This window comes from Pseudopodoces humilis, chromosome 7, assembly GCF_049639895.1.
Source record: "Pseudopodoces humilis isolate 2021_Gansu_Grassland_sample_001 chromosome 7, ASM4963989v1, whole genome shotgun sequence".
NCBI lineage: Eukaryota > Metazoa > Chordata > Aves > Passeriformes > Paridae > Pseudopodoces > Pseudopodoces humilis.
Window position 1 is genome coordinate 48,108,476 of NC_142206.1, and position 22,106 is coordinate 48,130,581.

Consider the following 22,106-nt stretch of genomic DNA (forward strand, 5'->3'; position numbering starts at 1 on the left):
AATTACACAGTGCATAACCTACACTGTGTATGTTATGAAATGGTATTTATTTTTCTTTGGACTGTTAAGTTAGGGAAAATGGGAAATGAAGAATGATTTTGGTTTTTTGGTTTGTTGGTTTTTTTTTCCCAACATAATTAAAAAATACTTCACTGAATTTTTCCTTCTTTTTTTTTGGTTTGGCTATTGCATATCAAATTCTGGCTCTTAATCAGGAGCACACACATTTTGCCTGAAAGCATTTCTTGGCATGTCCTTCTGTATTCCCCAAATCCCAAACCAGTTCCTTCCTTCAGCTGATTCAGGCATTGCAATACATTCTGAGACCTCACAAGTTTTCACTTTCTGTGCAAATAGCTTAATTTACAGGTAGATGCTTTTGGCATGTGTAACAGGTACAGTAAGAAACATGACTTTTTCAGAGCAGTTTCCAGAAGGCAGACACCTAACTGCTAGGTGGCAAAGGAGAACTGTGCATCTGTCCAACCTGACAAATCACCCCAGAATGTTTAGGTAGAGTCAGAGTACCTGAAGAATCCTTCAGGTACAAAGTCCTTCCATCTACATTGTGTTTTATTTTCTTCTGTGTTCACCTGCATTGAATTTAGAGCTCTTTGCTTCAGAAGGCATGAATAACACTCTCTTCTTCTGCTAGGTATGGGTGCCACTTTCCCGGGTGCTCTGCAGCTGTCTTCATCAAGGAAGGATTATTTGCAATCAGCCTGGTACTGTCTTTTCAAGGTTACACAGCTCCTGTTTTCAAATGAAGGTTCCAATTCACTCTGGATTTCACTAAAGCAGCATGAAATAGCTCTTGATTCTAATACAATAGCTATAACAAGGTTAGAATGAAGCTGAGTAGAGCTTTATTTGAGAGAAGAGAGGAGTGGAAAAGGGAGGAGCTGAAAGCAGCAGCAGTGGAAGACAAGTCATATGTGACTTTAATCACAGATGAGAATGAGAGACCACTTGTCTGCAGGTTTATTATCAGAGGGGATTCATTTTTTTATATGTGGTTTTAGAACAAAATATGAAAGCTTTATTTTTTCTGTCAAATGTACGGGTCAAAATGAGATATATTTAATCTAATTCCTTCTGTGATCTTTATTCTAGTCCAAAAATATATTTATTGAAAAAAAAATACTTTTTTTATTCTGCTTTTCACATTTCCAGGATATTTGTAGATCTCTTTGACATATCTATGAATTTTAAAGTTAATGAGAATCATGTCTGCTCAGTTTCCTGGACTGAGTTAGAAGGACAGTTTTTTAAAGGCAGTAAGAAAGAGATGTTTTTCTAAATGTTTACAGATTTATAAAAACTCTCTTCCTTAGTGGCTTACAAAATTTATGTAAAATATAACATGAGAAATCAACCTAATTGCATATTTAAACTCCGTATTTTTCAGTCTTTAAAACTGAATTCTGAAATTCCTTGTTTGAAAACAGCATTGAGTTCCTATTCAAGGCATGCAAAAGAAAATACCTGTGATCTCAGAAGATTTCTAAGATTCGTGAGAACTTCTTGCAAGGTGAAATAACCACAGCTTGGCTGCGAAAGAACTTGCGAAAGGATTTTCCTAACTGTGTTTGGGATTGAGTATATTTTCCTTATACTTACCATTAGCAGAAACCTGCACGTCAGGATTCTAAATTTGAGGAGGGAGCATTGTCTAAAACTTTTTTTATTTCTTCTTGTAGAGCTAGTTCCTTACCTACTCTGAGAGAACTTAGGTTCAGTAACAGCTATTTATTATATTTGCTGTCTAATGATGCTCAAAAAGATTTTGCAAAGGAGATGTTCAAAAAAGTGTTTCTCATTTTAATTCATCATCATGCCTTGAAAATTCCAAATGGTTTTAGTTTTCTATTACATAACACTTTCATTATTTATATGTATATTGGATTAGATTTTCCTGCTAATAATTCTGTTTTACATTTGAAATTAATGGAGATGCTCTAATTCTTTAATGTTTTACTGGTTTATCTGAGCACAGGATTTGGTCTAACTGGAAGACAGAGAAGTAACACATAGGGGACCATGTTTATTTTTTGCTAGATGAAAGCTGAGGTACTTGTCAGTCATAGAAAAAAAATTAATAAAATTCTGGGCAATATACTATATAGTATCATGTAATCTTTAGGATTTCTGGAATTACTTTTAATCTTTTATCAACAAAACTTACTCGGTCACATGGGCATCTCACAAGGATAAAAAAACATTGCACCTCCTCAGATAAGCCCTCGTGAAATATTTTCAGGTTTTTTGATTCCTGGTCTGAGTGTGATGTGTTCATATAACCATTGCAAAGGCCACTGTCTAGAAGTCCAGTGAATAACATATATCAGTAAATGCTGCATCTAGCTTTGTGTGATGATTCTTGTCCTGTATGTATTTTGCATCACTAACCCACCCCAAAAGGAGCTCTCTTACTTTTTAAAGATTATCTGCGCTTATTTGTACACGGATCAGGTAATTAGCATACTTTTGTTTTGAAAAAACCACTCTCCCTTCAACCCCCAAGTCAATCCACATTTGTCAGCCTAAATGGTAAAGGCATCGAAGGCCTACCCGCATGTATCAGGACAACTATCCGTATGGAAATCTGTGCTGCTGCTGTATGAGTGATGTGTAACCTGGGTTTACAATGCAAAAGGTGAAGAATAAGAATTTATCAAGAATGTTAAGTGATGACGTGGTCAGAGTTGCACAATTTACTGCCAAAGAACTAATTTATTTTTTTAAAAGCATTAATATAAAAGCGTTCACTGGGGGGAGCAGCCTGCTTTGGACTTTTCATTAAAAACAGCACTTGTTATCAGTTTCTCTGGTGTAATTGTGCTTTGACGCAGCTGTGAGACGGGCGACGCTGGTTTGGGGTCCCAGCGCCGCTGGCACGCGTTGCCCCACCGGGGCGCGGAGGTGCCGCAGCTGCGCGAGGGAAGCTCCCGGAGCGCCGCAGGCCGGGGCAGCCCCCGCGCGGGGCCGGCCGCTGAGGGGGCCGCGCCTCCGCGCCTCCCGCGCCGCCGCTGCCCTGCCCCGCGGAGGCCGCGGCAGCGCCGCGTTGCCGCGGAAACCGGCTCGGCTGTCTGGGGCTGCCCCGGCCGGGGGCTGTGGCGCTCACCCGGGGAGGGAGCCGAGGGGCTGCGCCGCGGGACGGGGGCGGGGAGCGTCACTGCACCGCAGCGACCGTCCCTCCTCCCGGGGCGGGCGGGGAGGCGGCACCCGGGCGCCGAGGCGGGGCTGCTCCGCTCCGCGCCTTGCCCCCCGTCCCCCGCCGGCGAGGAGCGAGCCCGCAGCCCAGGGCTCCGCCTTGCCCCTCTGGCGCCCGGGGACACCCCGGTCCCCGCGCCCTCGCTGCGAACAGGACTGGCCGGCGACGAGGGCAAACTTGGTTAGAAACTCCCGCCCGCCGAGGCACCGGCGGCTGCCGCGGGCTCTCGGGGCTCCGGGCGCCGGCCCCGTCGCCTGCCCGGCCGGGCGGAGCGGAGAAAGTTTGCCGGCAGGAGGCTGGGCGGGGGCGGCGGCCGGCGGGCGCTGCCGCAGTGTGTGCGCCGAGCCGCGGCTGCTGCCGGCCGCGGGAGCGCCCCGGGGCTTCGGTCCTGCCGCCCTCGCTGCGATGTGAGGCTCGGGGACAGCGTCGGCTGCCGAAGGCTTTAGTTGCTACATGCGCCCAATAATCTTCTCCAAAATGGATTTTAGTCATAGCAGTCTTTTTGGATACATAGAAGACCTGCAGGAACTAACTATTATAGAGAGGCCAGTACGCAGGAGCCTGAAGGTATATACCTCGAAAAAGAACGCTGCTTTAAAATCCATTTTAAATTGTATCTGTTTTAATTATGCACAAATAAGTGAATAGATAGTTTTTCTGGTTGTTTTTCTTGGTGGGTTTTTTTTTAGTTCGGTTTTTTTTTTTTACAGCATCAGGATACAAAACGCCAGCTGTTCTATAATAAACAGTCTCGAATTCTATAGAGCAGAGATTTCATGTTTTCAGCATGAGAATATTAAGTTGGGAACAAATAAACTAACTTGGGTGTTCAGATTAATTTATATGCTACTTGTTTAATAGTGATAGTGTCTGACTTGAAACTGTACTTCTCTGACATTCCATCTTTTCCTAGTGAAAGATTTACTTGATTGAATTTGAAATGTTGGCTAGAGGTTTCATGAATAAATTCAAATTACTCGTGAAGCCAGCCCTGTACGTGTAGGGAGAAAGGGATTGTTTTATGATTTAAACAGTGAAATAGTAAGGCATTGTAAACTCATAATCTCTATTTCACACTTGACAGACAGCAGAAGAAATAGAAAGATTGACAGTTGATGAAGAACTCAGTGATATTGAAAGGGCTCTTTTTCTACTCAGGTATTTCCTAAAATGTTGCTGTGAAACATTGCTGACCATTCTGTTTACATACAGCTTTTTTAGTGTTTTACTCTTCACTCCTTTAATTTTCTCTCTATTAGTTCTTTTACCTTCAACTATGTTAAGCATGTAGGCAAGATAGGTACTGTAATTTTTAAAAAAATCACCCTATAATGGGATGTCTGTGTACATGTATAAGAATTTCTGAGCTTTTAATATGCTCCTCACCAGCACAGAGTTGTACTTAATCATCTGTTCCCCTACAGCTGATTTTGCAAGATTCACTGAATGTTAATGTTATTAACACAAATAATTCAGGGAGTTCATACTCACTCTAAGCAAATATTCACTCATGGGCTGTTAACACAGGCTGGTAACAGAGCTGTTCTAGCATCCTGTGTATGCTTGGACTTTCAGAAGAGAAAACTTGAGAGATTAATTCTATAGTCCTTAGAAATTACTGTAGAAGATACTGTGTTAATACTTCCCTCTGTTCTGTTTTTCTTCATTTTACTTCCTTCTTCTTGTTGAAAGAAGATTTATTTGCAGCTACTTGAATAACTTAAATTTGGTAATTTAAAATAATGGATCTTTCAACTACTGTGTAAGTCGTCTTTAAGAGTACAAATGTTCTGGGGGATTTTGAGTTGAATATGCAATTTTAAACAATACCTAGTAATTGGAGAACCAGCTGCAGCTCCCTCTCACTTTGCTTATTCTGCTATTTTAAGTGCTTTTCTAATCAATGCCTGTGCTCAGTATTTAGAATAGATTTTCTTGGTGATATAATTTTCTCTTTTCGGGGTTCATGGCATTATTTTTAAGTTACCATTTTTGTCCACAGATACTGCTTTTGATACTGACTTCTGTTTATGGTTTGGGTATTTTTTTTTGTGCTGAAATTTATTAAATAGAGGATTTTAAAACTTGCTTTGCTCTTAGTTGTTGTAATCAAAGCAGTCTCTTGACTGTAGGGAAATTCAGAGGAAACAGTTTGCATGTGGTACTTATCTCTGAAAGAATGCATATCCATTCTGGGTTTTACTCACAACAACCAGCATAGGTGAATTTTATTTTTTTTTTTTCTTTTCCAGTGTGGTAGCAAATTTCTTCGCTCTATTTCCAGTTAGAGATCACGTTTCCAGCATATATGTTCTTACCAGATGATTGCCTTTTTAAGTGGCAAAAGGTTCCACTTCATATCTTTCATCTTAATTGCTTTTCAACTTGACCTTCTCCTGACATCTTTATCTGATTTTCTCAAGCAGCTGTTCTTGAGACATAACATTCTTTTTCTTTTAATGGCACTTTCATTTTTTCCTCTGCGTTGTTCTCATTGCTGAAAGATATATTCAACTCTGCTTGATAGGCTTTTTGTAAGGTAGTCTCACTGTGCAGGTATGTTAATACAATAATCCAGTGGAAGCTTGTGCTGTTGAATAACATATTGCTGTCCTTGTACTGAGTGAAAAGCAGAGTTGAAAAGCTGCCTGCAACTCAGTAGCACTTTTTATATAATGTACAAGAATATGCACTTTTGGCTTGTCAGGAATATTTAATCTATTTTAATACAATATCCCTGCCTGTGGCTGTTTGATGGTAATGACAGTCCAGTCTTTCCATGCCTCATTTTCTCACAGATGCATTGTTCACTGTCCTTCAGGTTGTTCCTTATTTGGGACTCTTCTTGATCTTACCCAAAAAGCCACTGCCTTTTCTGAAAATCTTCTATAGAGACAGCTTTGCTAAGACTGAAACAAATTGTTAATGACACCTTTGTTGTATCCCATTTGGAAAGGACGGTGTTACCTCCACATACACTGAAAATATACAAAAACAATAATGGAATGCAAATCTCTCCCCTTAAATATCTACAGAAAACATCAAAATACTACTTTTTGTCACAATGTCTTTTGTACCGTAATTTGCTTGTTGCACTCTAATCTGCAAGTTGAAGCTTTTAAATGTACTGAGGTATTTCAGTGTTGCTTGTACAGTGTAATGGAGTTGATTAATACTGACTGAAACCTTTGTGTGCTACAGCAAAGCTAATGTTTACTAATGATCTTCTGGGAAAGTTCAGATCTGGAGTCTTCACATTTTTAAAGACTTTCATTCTGAACAAAAAAGCTCACCCACTTTTTTCTCTTATCACATCCTTTTCTTCTAAAACCTCCCCCAACTTCTTCTCCCCACCCTTGAACTTGGATTTGCTTATATGCAGAGTTGTTGTATGTTTACTTGATACTTGTTTTTAAAAGATTTTTGCTCCTGAAGTCTTTTACTATAGTAGTCTGAAAATGGGTACATTGAGATCCAAGTTGGAGAGGATAGATTTTCTTTTTTTTCCCTTGTGACTGGTTCTTGCTTACTGTATATATGAGAAAGTATTAATTTCCCAATTCTCAGAGTTTCATCAGTTACTCTCTTTTTACTTCTGTTCTTTGCTTCTGATTTGTCACTAGTACTGCAGAGTTTGTGGCATGGTCTTCTACTTCTTGATATTGTACAGTGAATTGTTTTGCTCATCTGGTATGTATTTGTAACCATCTAATGATTATTTTGTATTTCCACAGTGTCTTGTCTGTGTCTAGCCATGATGTATGGTCACAGATTTTGTAAATTTCTGTTCACTGTGTTCTCTTAAGTATGGTGTAATTATATACCTGCAAATGTTTTTAGCACATGGTAAGTACATTGATACATTGAACTTGTGTGAGATCTCAGTTCCATTGGGATAATTTCATTGTAATTGTTTTTTTGTTGCTACCTATCATAATTTGGTTTCACATTCTGAAGTGATAATTGTAATTTTGATAATCCTGAAAAGTTAATCTCTCTCATAATTTCTAGTGAATGTCTTTGCTTTCAGTCCCCCCTTTTCTGCTAGTACTATTTTTCAGATAACTATGTAATGAGGTAGATTGATAAGAAGATCTAGCTAAAGCTGATAATTTCTAATCACACTGATTTTCAGATAAATCAGCTCTTTGATTTGCTACATCATGTGGATATCTAAACAGTTCTGCAAGCAAAGGGAGAGGATACAGCAGCTCTTCTGGTGGCTGGGGTTACTTTAATATGACTTGAGCATAAGTGAGCTTCTGCTTTAAATCACTGATGCCCAGAATACGTGGTTTTAATTAGGTAACACTCTGCAATTAGAATGAGCAAGTTCTTATTTAATAAGAATGTGGTAACAAAGTGGATTGTAATTTATTTTAATCTCATTTAACCTTGATTCTGGTAGAGGAGCGGGGCTTCCTTAGACCAGACTGTCAGAGATGCTTTTGAATTTCTCATTGAAACCAAATGGGTTTAGGGACTTAGGGAGGGAGAGGCATTTGAGTGTCTCAGATCCATGTTTTAGAGCTTCAGCTTGTGTCTTTGGTGGTTTCTGGAGCCTCTAACAGGAGTCACTGAATAGTTGTATTCTGTCTGTGCTTTGCATAATGCTGGCCTAACAGAAGAACAAGGACAGCGAAATAGCTGTGTGTCTCAACCAAGTCATTGTCAAGATTGATGGCTTATCATAAAACTATCAGCAGATCAGAGGAGCTGCCAGAACACATTGAAGCAACTGAATAATTTGCATTCCATTTCAGCACAACCTTACCTCTACTAGGACAGTGGCAATAAGCAACCTCAGGGACGCTAATTTTTATTTTTATTTTTGCTGTGAACTTTTGCCTGTAATCTTAGTTTCTATGTTTTCTGATGCTTGATTCATGTTATTACTTACATTAATTTGTCTTACTGTAGCTCACTCTTATGGTATACAGCCCAAAGTAGGTATTCTTTGCCTGATGAGAATATGGTTCTGGATGCTTACTGACATGTGCACTGCAGGGTAGTTTGTTTCCTGAGGACTTTTCTGATAGATTTCCCTAAGGGCTTTTACATTGTTGTGTGTACTGTATGATTTTGTATTCAGCTACTTTTTTTTTATTTTTTTCATTTGTGCCTGCTTAGTGTTAAAGCTTCCAGACCTTGACATTTGTGTCTTACTCAAAATAACAGGGTAATAATGAGTTATCAAGGTGGAAGATTGAATTATTTACCCTCTTGGGAACAAAACCTTTGTTTTTGGAAAGATCCTATCAGTGTAGAAAACTACACAATCCCTTTCTAAAACATTTAACACAGTTTTTGAAGACAAAATAGATGCTCTGTCTAGATTGGAAAGAATTCAGTGCCTCTAAACTTACAATAACTTGAAAAGACCACAGCAACAAGAAAAGTGGTATTTCATTGTACAAGCTGTCCTTGATGAGCTAGTGCATTCTCAAATTCTAAGCATCTTTTGATACATTATATGTTGTTGATTGTGAATGCCAAGACCTCTACTACGTAAAAGTTTGTGGGTTTTTATTTTTTTTGTCTAGTTTTTAGTGTTGGTGTTAATTTTGGAAAATTTAATTTTTCTGTAGGTGCAGGCAAATCACTTAATTTGATTTTAAATGAAAGCTTTCATTTACATGTAACTTTAGGAGTTGATTTTCTGCATTGTATCAATTTTTTTTTTTGTGTTACATAATCATGAAAACTGGCCACTCTATTCCAATTAAACAGTTTATGGTCCTAATGCATACATGGTATACTGAACAGTCCAGCTGTAATGCTCAGCATATTGGAAAATAGTTCTTCCATCTGTCCTGCCAAGCTGTTAATATCAACGTAAAAGGTATTTCTTCATTTTCCCCATCTTTTAATTTTCAAATTGCAACTTAAGTTTTATAAGTTTCATTCTGATTCACTTAGTTGGACAGATTAACTATTTGTTTGACCTTGAATGTGTTATGCAAATAAACTAATGAGTATAAAATTGATTCTTTCACCTTAAAGTAAAAGGTGTGCCTGTAGACTCCAAAAGTGTTGCTAAGTCACATACTTTTATTTAAATTTAGATTTGTGTAAATACTTCTGTTAATCATATTTGTTGAGTTGAAACTGCAGCTGAGGAACCAGCTGTGAATATACAGAGCAGAGTTAATATAGTGCATTGAGAAACATTAAAAAAAAAAGAGAGAAAAATCTACATTTCAGTTTTCTTTCTCAGCCTACAGTGCAGGAAGATGGCAGTGCCAGTCCTCTCCCTATTCTAGTGTTTGTGCTATGTTTGCCCTTTTGCCTGCATAGTACATTGGGGACTTTACCTGAGGCAAACCCTGAAAATGATGGTTAGTTTTAAAACTGATCGACTATGTGGTCCAGGACTTTGTATACATTAAAAAAGACCTATGCCAGCACAAAGGAATTGAATAGCAGAATGGGAACAATGCTTGGGAGGGGGTGAAATGTCTGAGACTTTGGCTGGTTTATGGTGTTGTTGAAGTTACAGCTTCCTGGTGTCTTGTTTCACAGTCAAGCTAAGCTGAAAGAAGCTTTCCTGATATCAGAGAGGAGCTCTCCTCTCCTTTCATTATGTGACTGCATGTTACTGATAAATTTTGTGTACCTGCACTGATGCTACTGCAGCCACACAGTCTCAGTCAGATTAGCATGCTAATTCAAACAAATTTTTTAGAGGCTTGCTTCCAAAGAAGTGTGAAACAAAATGCAGCTGCTGATAGCTGGTAGATGACTCTTCTGTCAATAGCAAACCAGATTTAGTTCTTGTTTTAGTTCTTTGTCTAATTTTGAATGTATACTTTGAATCTGTAAAGTAAATTACTGGTTGAAATGACCAGAGAATAGAAAGTATCAGCTGTTGTTTATATAACATGGCTTTTGACATAAATGGTCTTAAAGAATCATTAAAGATGGAAAAGACCTCTAAGGTTATTGAGTCCAACCTCTGGATAAATACCACCATGTCAAATAAACTGTAACACTAAGTGCCATGCCCAGTCTTCCAGGGATGGAGAATCCACCACTGCTCTGGGCAGCCTTAACTACCCCTTCAGTGAAGAAATTCTTCCTGATCTTCAACTTGAACCTCCCCTGACACAGCTTGATGTCATTTCCTCTCATCCTGTCACTTATTGCCTGAGAGCAGAGGCTGATCCCCCACCTGGCTCCCAACCCCTTTCAGGGGGCTATGGAGAGTAATAAAGTCACCCCTATGCCTCCTCTTCTCCAGGCTAATCACCCTTAGCTCTCTCAGCTGTTTCTCACAAGGCTTGTGCTCCAGACCCTTCCCCATCTCTGTTGCCCTCAATGCTCCAGCCCCTCGGTGTCTTTTTTGTCATGAGGGGCCCAGAACGGAACACAGGATTTGAGGTGTGACCTCACCAGTGCTGGGTACAGGGGAACAATCCCTGCCCTGCTCCTGCTGGCCACACTACTGCTGGCACAGGCCAGGATGCCATTGGCCTTCCTGGCCACAGCTGGGCACAGCTGGCTCATGTTCAGCTGCTGTCAAATGGCACCCCCAGGTCCTTTTCCATCACACAGCTTCCCAGCCACTCTGCCCTGTGGGTTTGCTATGACTCCAGAGCAGAATCCGACACTTGGACTTGTTGAACCCCTCATACCACTAGCCTCAGCCCATGGATCCAGTCTGTCCAGATCTCCCTGCAGACCCTTCCTACCCTCCGGCACAGTGACATTCCCACCAAGCTTGGTGGCAAACTGACCTTGATTGCCTTGTACAGATCATCGATGAAGATAACAGGGCTGTCTCCAATACTAAACTCTGAACACCAGTAGTGACTGTCTGCCAACTGCATGGAGCACCATTCACCACCTTTCTCTGCATCCAGCCTTCCAGACAGTTTTTAACCCAGCTGAATAGAACCCAGAACCCAGAACAGTACACCCATCCAAGCGGTTAGCTGTCAACTTCTCCAGGAGAAAGATGTGAGAAACGGTGTCAAAGGCTTTGCTGAAGTCCGTATAGCCTATAGCCACACCCTACAACACCCCTACATGGTTCACTTGGTCATAGAAGGGAGATCTGGTCAGCGTGAGATTTGGAAGTCTGCCTGAGCTGTGATGTGTGAGACCAGGTAGCTCTTCCTTATATGTTGTCAGATTCTTCTCTGGAGATGTCAAATATATTTGTGTTTCAGAGCATCTTTGCTCATGGCATAATAAAGAGAAACTAAGTGTTTGTAATTCAAAAAATATATTTTTGAATATCAAGCACAGTTGAAAAATCTGTGGGTTTCTTAACTTCTAAACATTGTTCTGTTGTCCTGGGAAAACCTTTATCATCCTCTCCTAGAAATGTTTGACATGGGAAATATTTAGCTAGATATTCCTATATTCCTTTCTTTCTGCATGATGGATCCCATACGTAAATAGCATGTTGCCCAGTAGGAGAATGAGTTTCTTTTGTTATTGTTTGGATGAGCACTGGCATTTAATAAATAAGTTTAACAGTTGCAGTTCATTTTAGATGTCACATAATTAATATATAAATATAATAATTCTTTATTTCACCTTCCTTAGAAAGTTCCATGTGTTTATAAAAATATTTTCTGCACATAAGGAGCTTTTATTTGTATTGTTCAATATTACTAATTTAAATTTCATCATTTGCCTCATTTGGCAAGAGATGATAGTATTGGAGTAGTTTTTTTCAAGACCTGGAAATGCTTCCAGTGGAAATTCTATGAAGATGTAGATGGGAAAATGTAGTGCTTTGTGTTAGAATACATCAAAAGTACAGACTCTTCAAAGAGTAGATCAAGCTGTCTATTATGGCTAGTCTGAATATGCTTTCACATGATGGTACCCTGTAAAATAATGACTGTTGTATGCCAGTGACCAAAACACAAATCTCTAGCCAGTTTTTATAGAATCATTGAATGGCTGGGGTCAGAAGGGATCAAAGGTCATCTAATTCCAACCCCCTGCCATGGGCAGAGAGACACCTTCAACTTGCCTACTTTGCTCAGGGCCCCATTCAACTTGGCTGTGGATGCTTCCATTGTTGGGAACTCTGGGCAACCTCTTCCAGTGCCTCTCCACAGTAAATAATTTCTTCCTAAAACTCGATTTAAACTTACTCTCAGTTTGAAGCCATTTCTGGTTGTCCTATCACTGCATGCCCTTGTAAAAAGTCTTTTTTCAACTTTCCCGTAGGGTCCCTTTAGGTATTGTTAGGCTTCTGTAAGAGGCTGCTCTCTTCTCCAGGCTGAACAACCCCAGCTCTCTCAACCTTTCCTCACAGGAGAGGCGCTCTATCCCTCTAGTTGTCTTTGTGACCCTCCTCTTGTCTCCTTCAAACACACTGATGTCCATTCTCTGCTGAGGAGCCCTGACCCAGCACTCCCGGTTGGGTCTCATGACAGCAAGGTGAAGGGACAGAGTGGCATTGCCTTCCTGGCCACGCTGCTTTGGATGCACCCAGGATACAGCTGGCTTTCTGGGGTATTGCACAGTGCACATTGCCAGCTCACTCTCCCACAAACACCCCCAAGTCCTTCCTAGCAGGGCTGCTCTGATCTGTTCATCCCCTGGCCTGTGTTGATACCAGGGGTTGCCGCAGCCCAGGTGCAGCACCTTGCACTTGTTAAACCTGATGTTCCAGCAATGATCAGCTTGGTGTTGGTAGCAGATTTGCTAAGGCTGCACTCAATCCTTTTGTCTGTATCATTAATGAAGATACTAAATGACACTAGTCCCAGTACAGACCTCTCAGGGGCACCACTCACTACTGATGTCCATCAAGACTCTGAGCCAATGACAACTGTCCTCTTAATGTGAACATCCAACCAATTCCTTATTTACTGAACATGTTTTTCTTGCAAATTCCTTCTGGTGTTTTGAGGACTACATTGTTGTAGGCATGGGGAGCCCTTTATGTGTCATGATATGATGCTTCCATGGCCTTTCACTCTGACTCTGTATTTTGCTAGCACAAAGAAGAAACAGAAGTTAGTACTGATTCAGCTACTCTTTCCATAAAAGCAGTTTAGTAGCATGCACCACTACCTGTCCCAAAAGTCAGGGTACTCTGAGACTCTTCAGAAGAGTGACTCAGTGCTGATATGCTGATACACCCGGTATTTTTGCATTCAGGGCTGTTTAAAAGCTTTTCTGTATCTCCACAAAGCAAAGTAGACAGAACTCCATTATATATTGGTTCATATTGCTACACTGTAAACTTTATGTGAATGGAAGTTGTTTTACTGAGGTTAAATTCTGACTATAATTTTGGGACTTCAGGAACTAGGACTGCAGTCTTGGGCCTGTGTATGTGCCTTAGAAGATATGCTATGACAGAAGAATTTGGAATGAGACAAGAAATAGCTTTGTTGAGATTTAAAATTAATCCTGCTCTCTAGGGTAAACTTGTATAATAGCTCATTTAGCTATTTTTAGAGTTAACTTTAGTAATATTAATGTTTTTGTACTTGTTCCACCAGCTGGTACTCTAAATGCCAGCACTGAGTTAACCTGGATTTTGTCAAGCTTTGGAGCCCAGAGCTTTATGTCACAGGAAACAAAACCAGGGTCATTTAATCACTTATACAGATTTTTTTTTTCACCGTGAAAATAGAATGGGAATATAGACAGTCCTTGAGACTAAGCATCTCAAAGAGGTCTACATTATTCATTGAGAAGTTCTCCAGTGTTGGTAGGAGCATCTTATTTAGTCTTTTAGGGATGGCTTTTTTTGTAAAAGAGAAGTTCTGTTTAGTTCTTGAGGACAAACAGAAAAGGAAATTGGAGTGATTTCTATAGCAAAGGCTTACATTGACATAGTCTGGAAAAATCCATATTACTGCTAAAGAACCAACTGTTTTAATTATACACAATTATAGGACTCTGTACCTGAATAAGAAGGTCACTTTAGATATGAAAACTGAGGCCAGAAGTAGCATCTCTAGCCAAAGACAGTCATGTCCTCGGGCAAAGATTTTTAAAAAAAGACCAGTAATACAAAAGCACATCGATGGGAATTTTTCATAACTGAGTTGTTCTTGAAATTCACCCTTTGAGTATTAATGTATTACTGGCATTCTTAATATCTTGATTCTCCTCTCCTTCCCTGCAATATATCTTTATCTTCCTAGATCAGGTCATGGATGTGTCTGCAGTCTGAGCAGTAAGAGTATCATTTGCAAACTTTGAAAACCAGGGCTCTCCTAACTCCTAGGCCTAAGTCTGTTAAAACCAGTTTTACATGGCCATCACTTTTACTGCAGTTTGAAGTTGCTCCTCTCTCCATGAATAGCCTTGCTGTCTCATGGAGACTCTTTGACAAGATGGAATCCTTGCCTTTGAATGCTAATTCCCTATGGCCTATCCATCTTTGTAAATGGAAGAAAAATGTCTGTCTGGTTTAAGAGTGATAATTAAACAGAATGAAGAAAGGGACAAAGAACCACTTGAAAACTTCCGCTAGATCTCCTGGATACATCTGTCTGAGGCTTTTTTTGCTGCTGCCTGATACTTTCACATAAGCAGAAGGTAACAGGTGTTTCACATCCATGTTATTATTTGAATGGACTCTTGATGATGCAGGTATTCTTACTTAAATTACTCTATTTAGCTTCTTTTACATTTATAAAAATGTTTCTGCATATTTTTCTTTGTAAGACATCACCCTATAAGGGGTTAATGTTAAGAAATAAAAATATCAGGCTCTGAATATGTCCCTGTATCTTGGTAGCGGTTGTTCCAGCAGCAGTTTTGTTTATTCCATGTTACGTGACTGTGGGTTCTGAGAATGTGTGCAACTGTCATGTACAGAGTAGCTGAGTCATTCCTTGTCAGTTGTATCAATTCAGAGCAGGACCAAGTATAATTGTGTGCTTTACTGAACTCATTAACTGTTGTTGGAAATGTCTTGCCCTTCTATCCCTTATATATTACCTTTCCTAACAGACTACACATAGGCAGTACTTCTTAGTCATTGCAAAATGCCAAAATTGCAGTTGCTTTGTTTGCAGAAACATATTACAGTGTGAATTTAGCCTCAGTGTTTCTATGTAATGCTTACTTTCACATTATTCCACTTGTTCTTGAATTTACTATAAGAAAGTCAGATTTAGGCAGTATATAAGCAGGGATAGATGAACTGGCATGAATGGAATTGCAGCATTTTAAGTGTGTCTGAGTCCAAGTTTATGTAGTAACAGAGGCTTGTTGTAAGACTTCAGATTTTTTTTTTAAACTGACAATGTTTGTAAGATTATATAAATGAAGGTGACACACATTGCTAAATCAATATAATGTATAGTGGTGAAGAAACGCTGCAGTCTTAGAGAGCATAGTCTTACATTGTTTCTAATTGAGAAAAAAGTAATTTATGCATTCTTCTTGTCCTTACTATTTTTAAAGAATCATCCAGTTTAAGAGAATACATCTGACTTTGGAAACAGACCAATACAGTATTTTTTCCTAGGACATTTTTCTTGTAAGTTTTTAGAGTTAAATCTCCTATTTGATTGTGAGGGAAAAAAAAACCACCCAGAATTTTTTTCTTTCCCCAGTCTATCTTAAATCAGAATGATAGAATATGTTTTTAGTTTTTTAAATGGTAAAGCAATGTAACTTTAAATAAAATTACGTAAGTTTCTACAGGGTTTTATGTGACAGTCCAAGAGAAAATGTATAAATGGAAAACCTTGGAGGACTTGGGGTTTCTTTTGTTTATCTAGGTAGCTTTGTGTCCAAATTGTCAATTATACCTCTAGTAAAAATTCCACATTTTTTGAAGTAAAACCAGTAAATTAATTTGGGTAGGTATCAATTAGCTTCTCCCTCTCCCCACCTCTGCTCTTGTTGAACAACAAAGAATAACATTAAGCACTGCAGCCACAAATTTATGCTATGATTAAATAAAGTTTGTTCAAAGCTCCTTGTTTAATTCCAAAGCATTTCTCTTTACCAGTTGGAACAGACCAGGAAAGTTGGATTCAAGGTGCATCAAAGCATTTGATAACACAATTAATATTAACAAGCTGCACAGCAGAAGTGATATTGCACTCAATAATACCATTGCATTTTGCTTGCAGTAGTTTATGCCTACAAAATGGGATGAATTACTGTTTATCTGTGCTGTATGAGAAGTGCAGCTGACCAGCTTGTGGTCAGATTTTCTAAAGTAGTATGTACTGGGATTTTTTTCCCTCCTCCTCAGTGAAATTGCTTGGTAACTTCTGTTACCAAGAATGTATTGAGAAGGCTCAACTAGGGACAGAAAGAAAATGCTTTAAACATGCTAATTTTATTTTTGTTGTAAGCAGGGATTGATTGTATTATTTCTGGCAGAATAAACATTTGTAGAAGAGAAATGTGAAAGGCATCTGCTTTAATACACTTTTTTACATCATAATATTACTTACATTCTTGGGCAGGCTTGGAGATAAAAATCCTGTCTTTAAAGGGAAAAACAGAAAAGATGCCATTTTCACTGCTGAAATTGTAATTGAGCTTTTTGAGGGGGAGGATTTATGTCCATATTAAATAGCAAAACATGAGTCATTGCCTGATTGCCGCTTGCACCAAAATTATTCTGTTACAAACAGTTAATCTCTTTTATGTAATTTTATTTCAAAGCTCAGGATTAGAACATCTATTTCTCTGCCATTTTGGAACTAGAAGTTAGTTAGATTATAGTTATATAGATTATGTTAGATTCAGGGTAAGATTTAATTTTATTTTTGTTCTTTCCAACTGCAGCAATTGATAGCCACTAAATTAATGGAGAAAATAATGATAGCTAAAATAATGATAGCTAAAAATAAAATTAAACTGCTTCTTTACTACAGGTTTTAACCCAAGAGTATGTCTATTTCTTCTTGTTTTTTTCACCATGTAAAGCAAACGTAAGTGTATTTTAAGGGTTACTTGTAAATTCTTTTGAACCCTGCATGCTTATTGTATTGCAAGAAAATACTTGCACCATGAGTTTGTAATAATTCATTAGATGCATACTGGTATGTAAAAATCAACTCTTATTGCAGATAAATACACTTGTGATTTGATCACTTAAACTGTCCCACCTATTTGAGAGTGATGCATTAGAGGGTAGATAGATCAATAAAATTAATATACAGATTTTTGTATCTTATGTATTTATGGAAAATTTGAGGGCATTAAGTAAAAACTTCTTCAGTGTCTCTTCTTACTTCCTCATTAAATGAAGAAGTTGGTTTTCATCTTTTTAAATGAACAGTTAGAACATGGCAGCTTTTGGTTCTATTTGGTATAATGTCCCACACCTGTAAAACCCATGAGCTGAAAATGATTCTAACTAGAGTTTAGTACTTGATAGGTAATTTGAGATTTTCATGATTGAGTTTACTGCTTTTTGGTAAAGGATGTGAGTATTTTTCTCCAAATGTTATTCCTTCCCCTTTCTTACTTATGTTTTCTTTGCCCTCATTGCTGTGACCGAGAGTTTGCCTTAAGCTCATTGTTTTCAGGGGACTGCATGCTGAATACCAACTGAGATGGTTTGTGTGATGTTTGTAAAGATCATGTTGGCCCAATGAACGTTGTATAGAACTTCAGAGTTCTTTATGCACTAGAATAACATTGATAGCTTAAGCATGGTGGGCTGTGTTTATGGTAAATTCTGCCAGTCAATATTCATTTGCATGGATGTCTCTTCAGATAGCTAATAAAAGTATTGTTCATGCAAATAATATATTGTGTTAATATTACACCATAAGCTTAGACTAAAAATTTATTGTCCCAAACCTTTTAGTGATCAGTTAATAAAGTTATTTTTTAGAGGAGGGCAGGGGAATGGCATGCAAATATTATTATATCAGTGGATGTTTTTTAATGTATTTTTTTTTTTCTGTGTTACATTTTCTTCTGTAGAATGATATCAATGTAGTAAATAGATAAGCCAGAAATTCTGGAGGTTAACAGTGGATATAGGCTGAGAAGGATCTATACAGCTGAGCATATTTGAAATACATTCAAAGGAAAGATATTCTTTTCTTCAAAGATGATTCTGGACTAATTTTAGTAAATGTGGGTGGAATTACTGGTAAATGCTTTTGTTTATTTTTTCTATTGCAGAATGTTGAACTCTTTCTGGGATAACTGTACCACTAGAAATAAGTTAGTATGACTATGTGAGGAAAAAAATAGTGTAATAAAATGCTATTTAAGATTATTGTTATGATTTTGAAGATAGGGAGTGCTACTAGGACTACAGTTATCTAAACATAGTGGAGTAGTGTTGTGGATTAACCCCAGGCAGCTGCCAAGCTCCATCCAGCCACTCACTCACTGGAGGAGAATCAGAAGGGTAAAAGCTGGAAAACTTGTGGGCTGAGATAAAAACAACTTAATAGGGAAAAAAAAAGCCATGCACACAAGCAAAGCAAAGCAAATTCACTGCTTCCCACAGGCAGGCAGGTGTTCAGCCATCTCCAGGAGAGCATGGCCCCGTCATGCATAATGTGACTTGGAAAGTGAAACACCACCGCTCCAAATGTTCCCCCCTTCCTCCTTTTCCCCCACACTTTGTAAACTGAGCATGATTCCATGTGCTCTGGAATATCCCTTTGGTCAGTTTGGGTTTCCTGTCCTGTCTGTGTCTTCCCCCAGTCTACCATTCATCCCCAGTCTCCTCCCTAGCATGGAGCAGAAAAGGCTTTGGCTCTGTGTAAGCCCTGTGTAAGTAACACAAATATTTCTTTAATATTAACCCTGTCTTCAGCACAAATCCAAAACACCAGCCCCTGGAAAGAAAATTAACCCAACCCAAACCAGCACAGATAGGCAGGAGGATTCTGATGGTGTGCTGATAATAGTTTTATGAAGAATGCAGATGTAGATTAATTACCTATGTAATGCTCATTTTTATCTAGTATTTGAAATTATTCTGTCAGCTGGAAATTTGAAAGACTTGTGTCATCACTTCAATTTATTTATTGTGTTAATCGTATGACCCGGTTTGGTTGTCCATTCCAACATGGAACAAATCTTATGTTTGTTTGAGAGACATGACTCTAACTCTTGTATTTAATTAAATAGCTGAATTTTATCCTACTTTCCAAAGTGAACATAAAGCAAGTAAAACACTTTTTTGTTTGACAGAACATGAATCAGGAACAGCTTGAAATTGAAGCAGTTTTTAGTTATTTGTGTATTTACCTCAGAAAGCTACCTTTGATCTGTGGTTGCTTTTGTTATGTGAGAAAGCAGCATGAGAGTCAGCTGGCTGACGTTGTATGCTGATGCGTGGAATTGCATCGGTCTGAAGTAGCTGTCCAATATACTTGAAAATATGAATATTACTGTGATGTATACTCCTTGATTAATAAATAGGATGTGAACCAGCAAAGCTTTTCCACTTCTAACTTGTCTAAAACCTAGCTCTTATGAGGAGTAAGTTCACTGTTCTGTGTTAATTTTCTGATTATTTTTTTATTTTGAGTCATCAGGTCCTTTGAGTATAGCAGCAGTAATTTGGAAGAAATTTAATATGAACTGTTGGAAGTCACTCAGAGCCCACAGTTAGAACATAACCTTAGCTTGTATTATTAGATCTGATGCCTATTTACTTAACAATATCTATATAAAATATATCTAAGATATCTAGTTATGATTTTCTTGCATATGAGGAAAATGCTGTGGTCAAAAGCTTCAAACCCTCTCTTTATCCTTTTTTATTTTTACTTTGTTGTGGCTTTTCATTCAGTCACTCTGCTAATACTTCCATTCTGTTCTCAGCATCATTTATAGTGTCTCTATAGGTCTTTTACATTTGCATTTTCTTTTGATCCAGTCTCTGTGATTTTGGTAAAAAGGGCTGGTCAACTCATGTACAAAATATGTTTTGTTTACCATTTATCTGTCTTTTACTGTTAGTATGATTTTGTTATGGGGATTATAAGCCTATTCTAAAAAGTTTGAATTTTTTTGAAGATTCATAAGAAGTTCTACTTGTACTTTACTTCTACTTGTACTTTAATTCTTAAAAGGCTAGGATTATTCAGGCTTTTATTAGTATTCTGGTCTTCAATTCTTACTTACACAGGAAGGTCGTTTTTACAAAGCCAAGCAGATATAGGCAGAAAGACCAGTTAACAGTTGCTTTCCTAACATTTAATGTGCTTTTCTTAATAGCATGCAGAGGAATTGCAAGTGGATTTAGCATAGCATAATTTGTTTTTACATGATTGAAAAGACTCATAGCAAGGGTTGAGGTGAAGTGGCAGTTTCTGTTAGAGCTGTCAATAAATCTTGAAAAAAATAAACAAGTTTTTTAGACCTGTGAGTCAGTTTAGAAAGGAGAGGTTGAAATGTACAGCTACAGCTTTCCTTTTTTTTAGAAATTCTCATCAGCTTCTACAACTATTAGATTAGAGCTGCTATGAAAAAAAAAAAAGTATGGAATTGATACAAGATGGAATATGCTATAGTCAGAAAGGCTGAGAAGATGTGCTAGAAATACATGTAGTAATAAAGTGGGAGTTTTGGTATTTGTTGTTTATAGTGCTCCACATAGGTCAGACCCACAAACTGAAGAAGACTCTTAAGTAGATTTTACTACTTACTGGTCATTTAAAGTTTTTCTCTCTGTGTGTATGAAGTATACCAATAGAAAAAATAAGACTGGAGAATGAAAAGACATCCTGTGTCTAAATTAGACTATAAGAAAAATTTAGGTCAATAGAAGTAATTTACCCTTCTAGAATTCAGTTAGCATCTGTGGTTTTGTTTGTTTTTTCTTTTCACTTTTAGTATAGAAAAATTACAGGTCTTGTACTTTTTCTGAAGACTTCTTATAGCATGTAATGCATGTTGTGAACATGACAAATCTTGCTGAATGTGAAAATTATAAATTCTGGGTCAGTGAATGAAGACTGGCAGAATGAAAGATAGTACCAGCTCCTAGTAAATTTTTGCTATATCACCTAGGAATGGGAAATGGCATTATCTCAATCTTGAAGTAAAAAGACTGGCTTTATTTTCACATTCAGACTCAAAATAAAAAATTCCAAAATGAATTCTACCCAGAAACCATACAAAATGCAATATGTGTTATAAGCCCTCGAAGGAAGAAAAAACATCTGTCTTCTAGGAGATTGTAATGTTGATATTGGGATAATATTTGAGAGGAAAAATGTGTTCCTTTGAGGCACTTCTCACATTCTTGAAACTTTTCTTAAAATTCAAGGGAGAAAAGCTCAATGTTTACTCATAAGAATTAATGTATAAACTCATAGAAACTGATGATATTAGGAAGAAATTATTGTGTCATCATAATGCATTTATTTTGGTTCAGAAACAGAAAGGGCTATCTGTATGAGTTAGACATTCTCCTTTCTCTCTTTGACAGATATTCAACAAGGAAACAGAAATAAGAGACTTCAGTTGACCAAACCTATGGTAAACAAAGTTGCTGTGAATATAGATCTACTATGCAGCTAAATCTCAAGTTTCAGTTCTCACTTTAATTACAGTAGAAGTTTCACTTGTAGTGGTACAAGTTCAGATTATACTAAAATCAGATTAGTTTCTTCTTAATTAATATATAGACCATGTAGATTTTATTCAGATATGCTCTTAAATGATCACATATATCCTAAGTAGAAGATCAAAATGAGAAAGTGGTTTTGAAAACTGGATTTTACTTTGAAAGGACTACAATGTCAATTACAAGATGTTCAGCCTGTGATATTATTAGGACTTCTGATATCTTGAACATTGCTATTATTATGGAGTTAAATTTTCAGATTAATTTTATTCTTTCTTATTTTCAGCAAAGTTATAGAAGCCTACAAAGTTTCTTCACTTAAAGAACTTAAAGAAGTATCTCTAAGTATCTTCTCCTAATTTACTCTGGATTTACTGCAGGTTTACT

At 37.9% G+C, this 22,106-nt stretch overlaps 1 protein-coding gene across 5 annotated transcripts in view; it reads left to right on the plus strand.

The window, feature by feature from the left end:
* Positions 1 to 3,564: 3,564 nt before the first annotated feature.
* Positions 3,565 to 22,106, plus strand: part of PPP4R4 (protein phosphatase 4 regulatory subunit 4) — a 62,257-nt gene continuing 43,715 nt past the window's right edge. For 2 of the 5 annotated variants that reach the window (XM_005520167.3, XM_088057832.1), the window contains exons 1-2: positions 3,565 to 3,781; positions 4,299 to 4,372. In XM_005520167.3, coding sequence (XP_005520224.2) covers positions 3,668 to 3,781; positions 4,299 to 4,372 — 188 coding nt within the window. In that variant the 5' untranslated portion in view covers positions 3,565 to 3,667. Of the gene's footprint in view, positions 3,782 to 4,298; positions 4,373 to 9,039; positions 9,057 to 22,106 lie in introns of those variants that run through there. The other 3 variants (XM_088057833.1, XM_088057834.1, XM_088057835.1) reach the window with 3 other exon arrangements.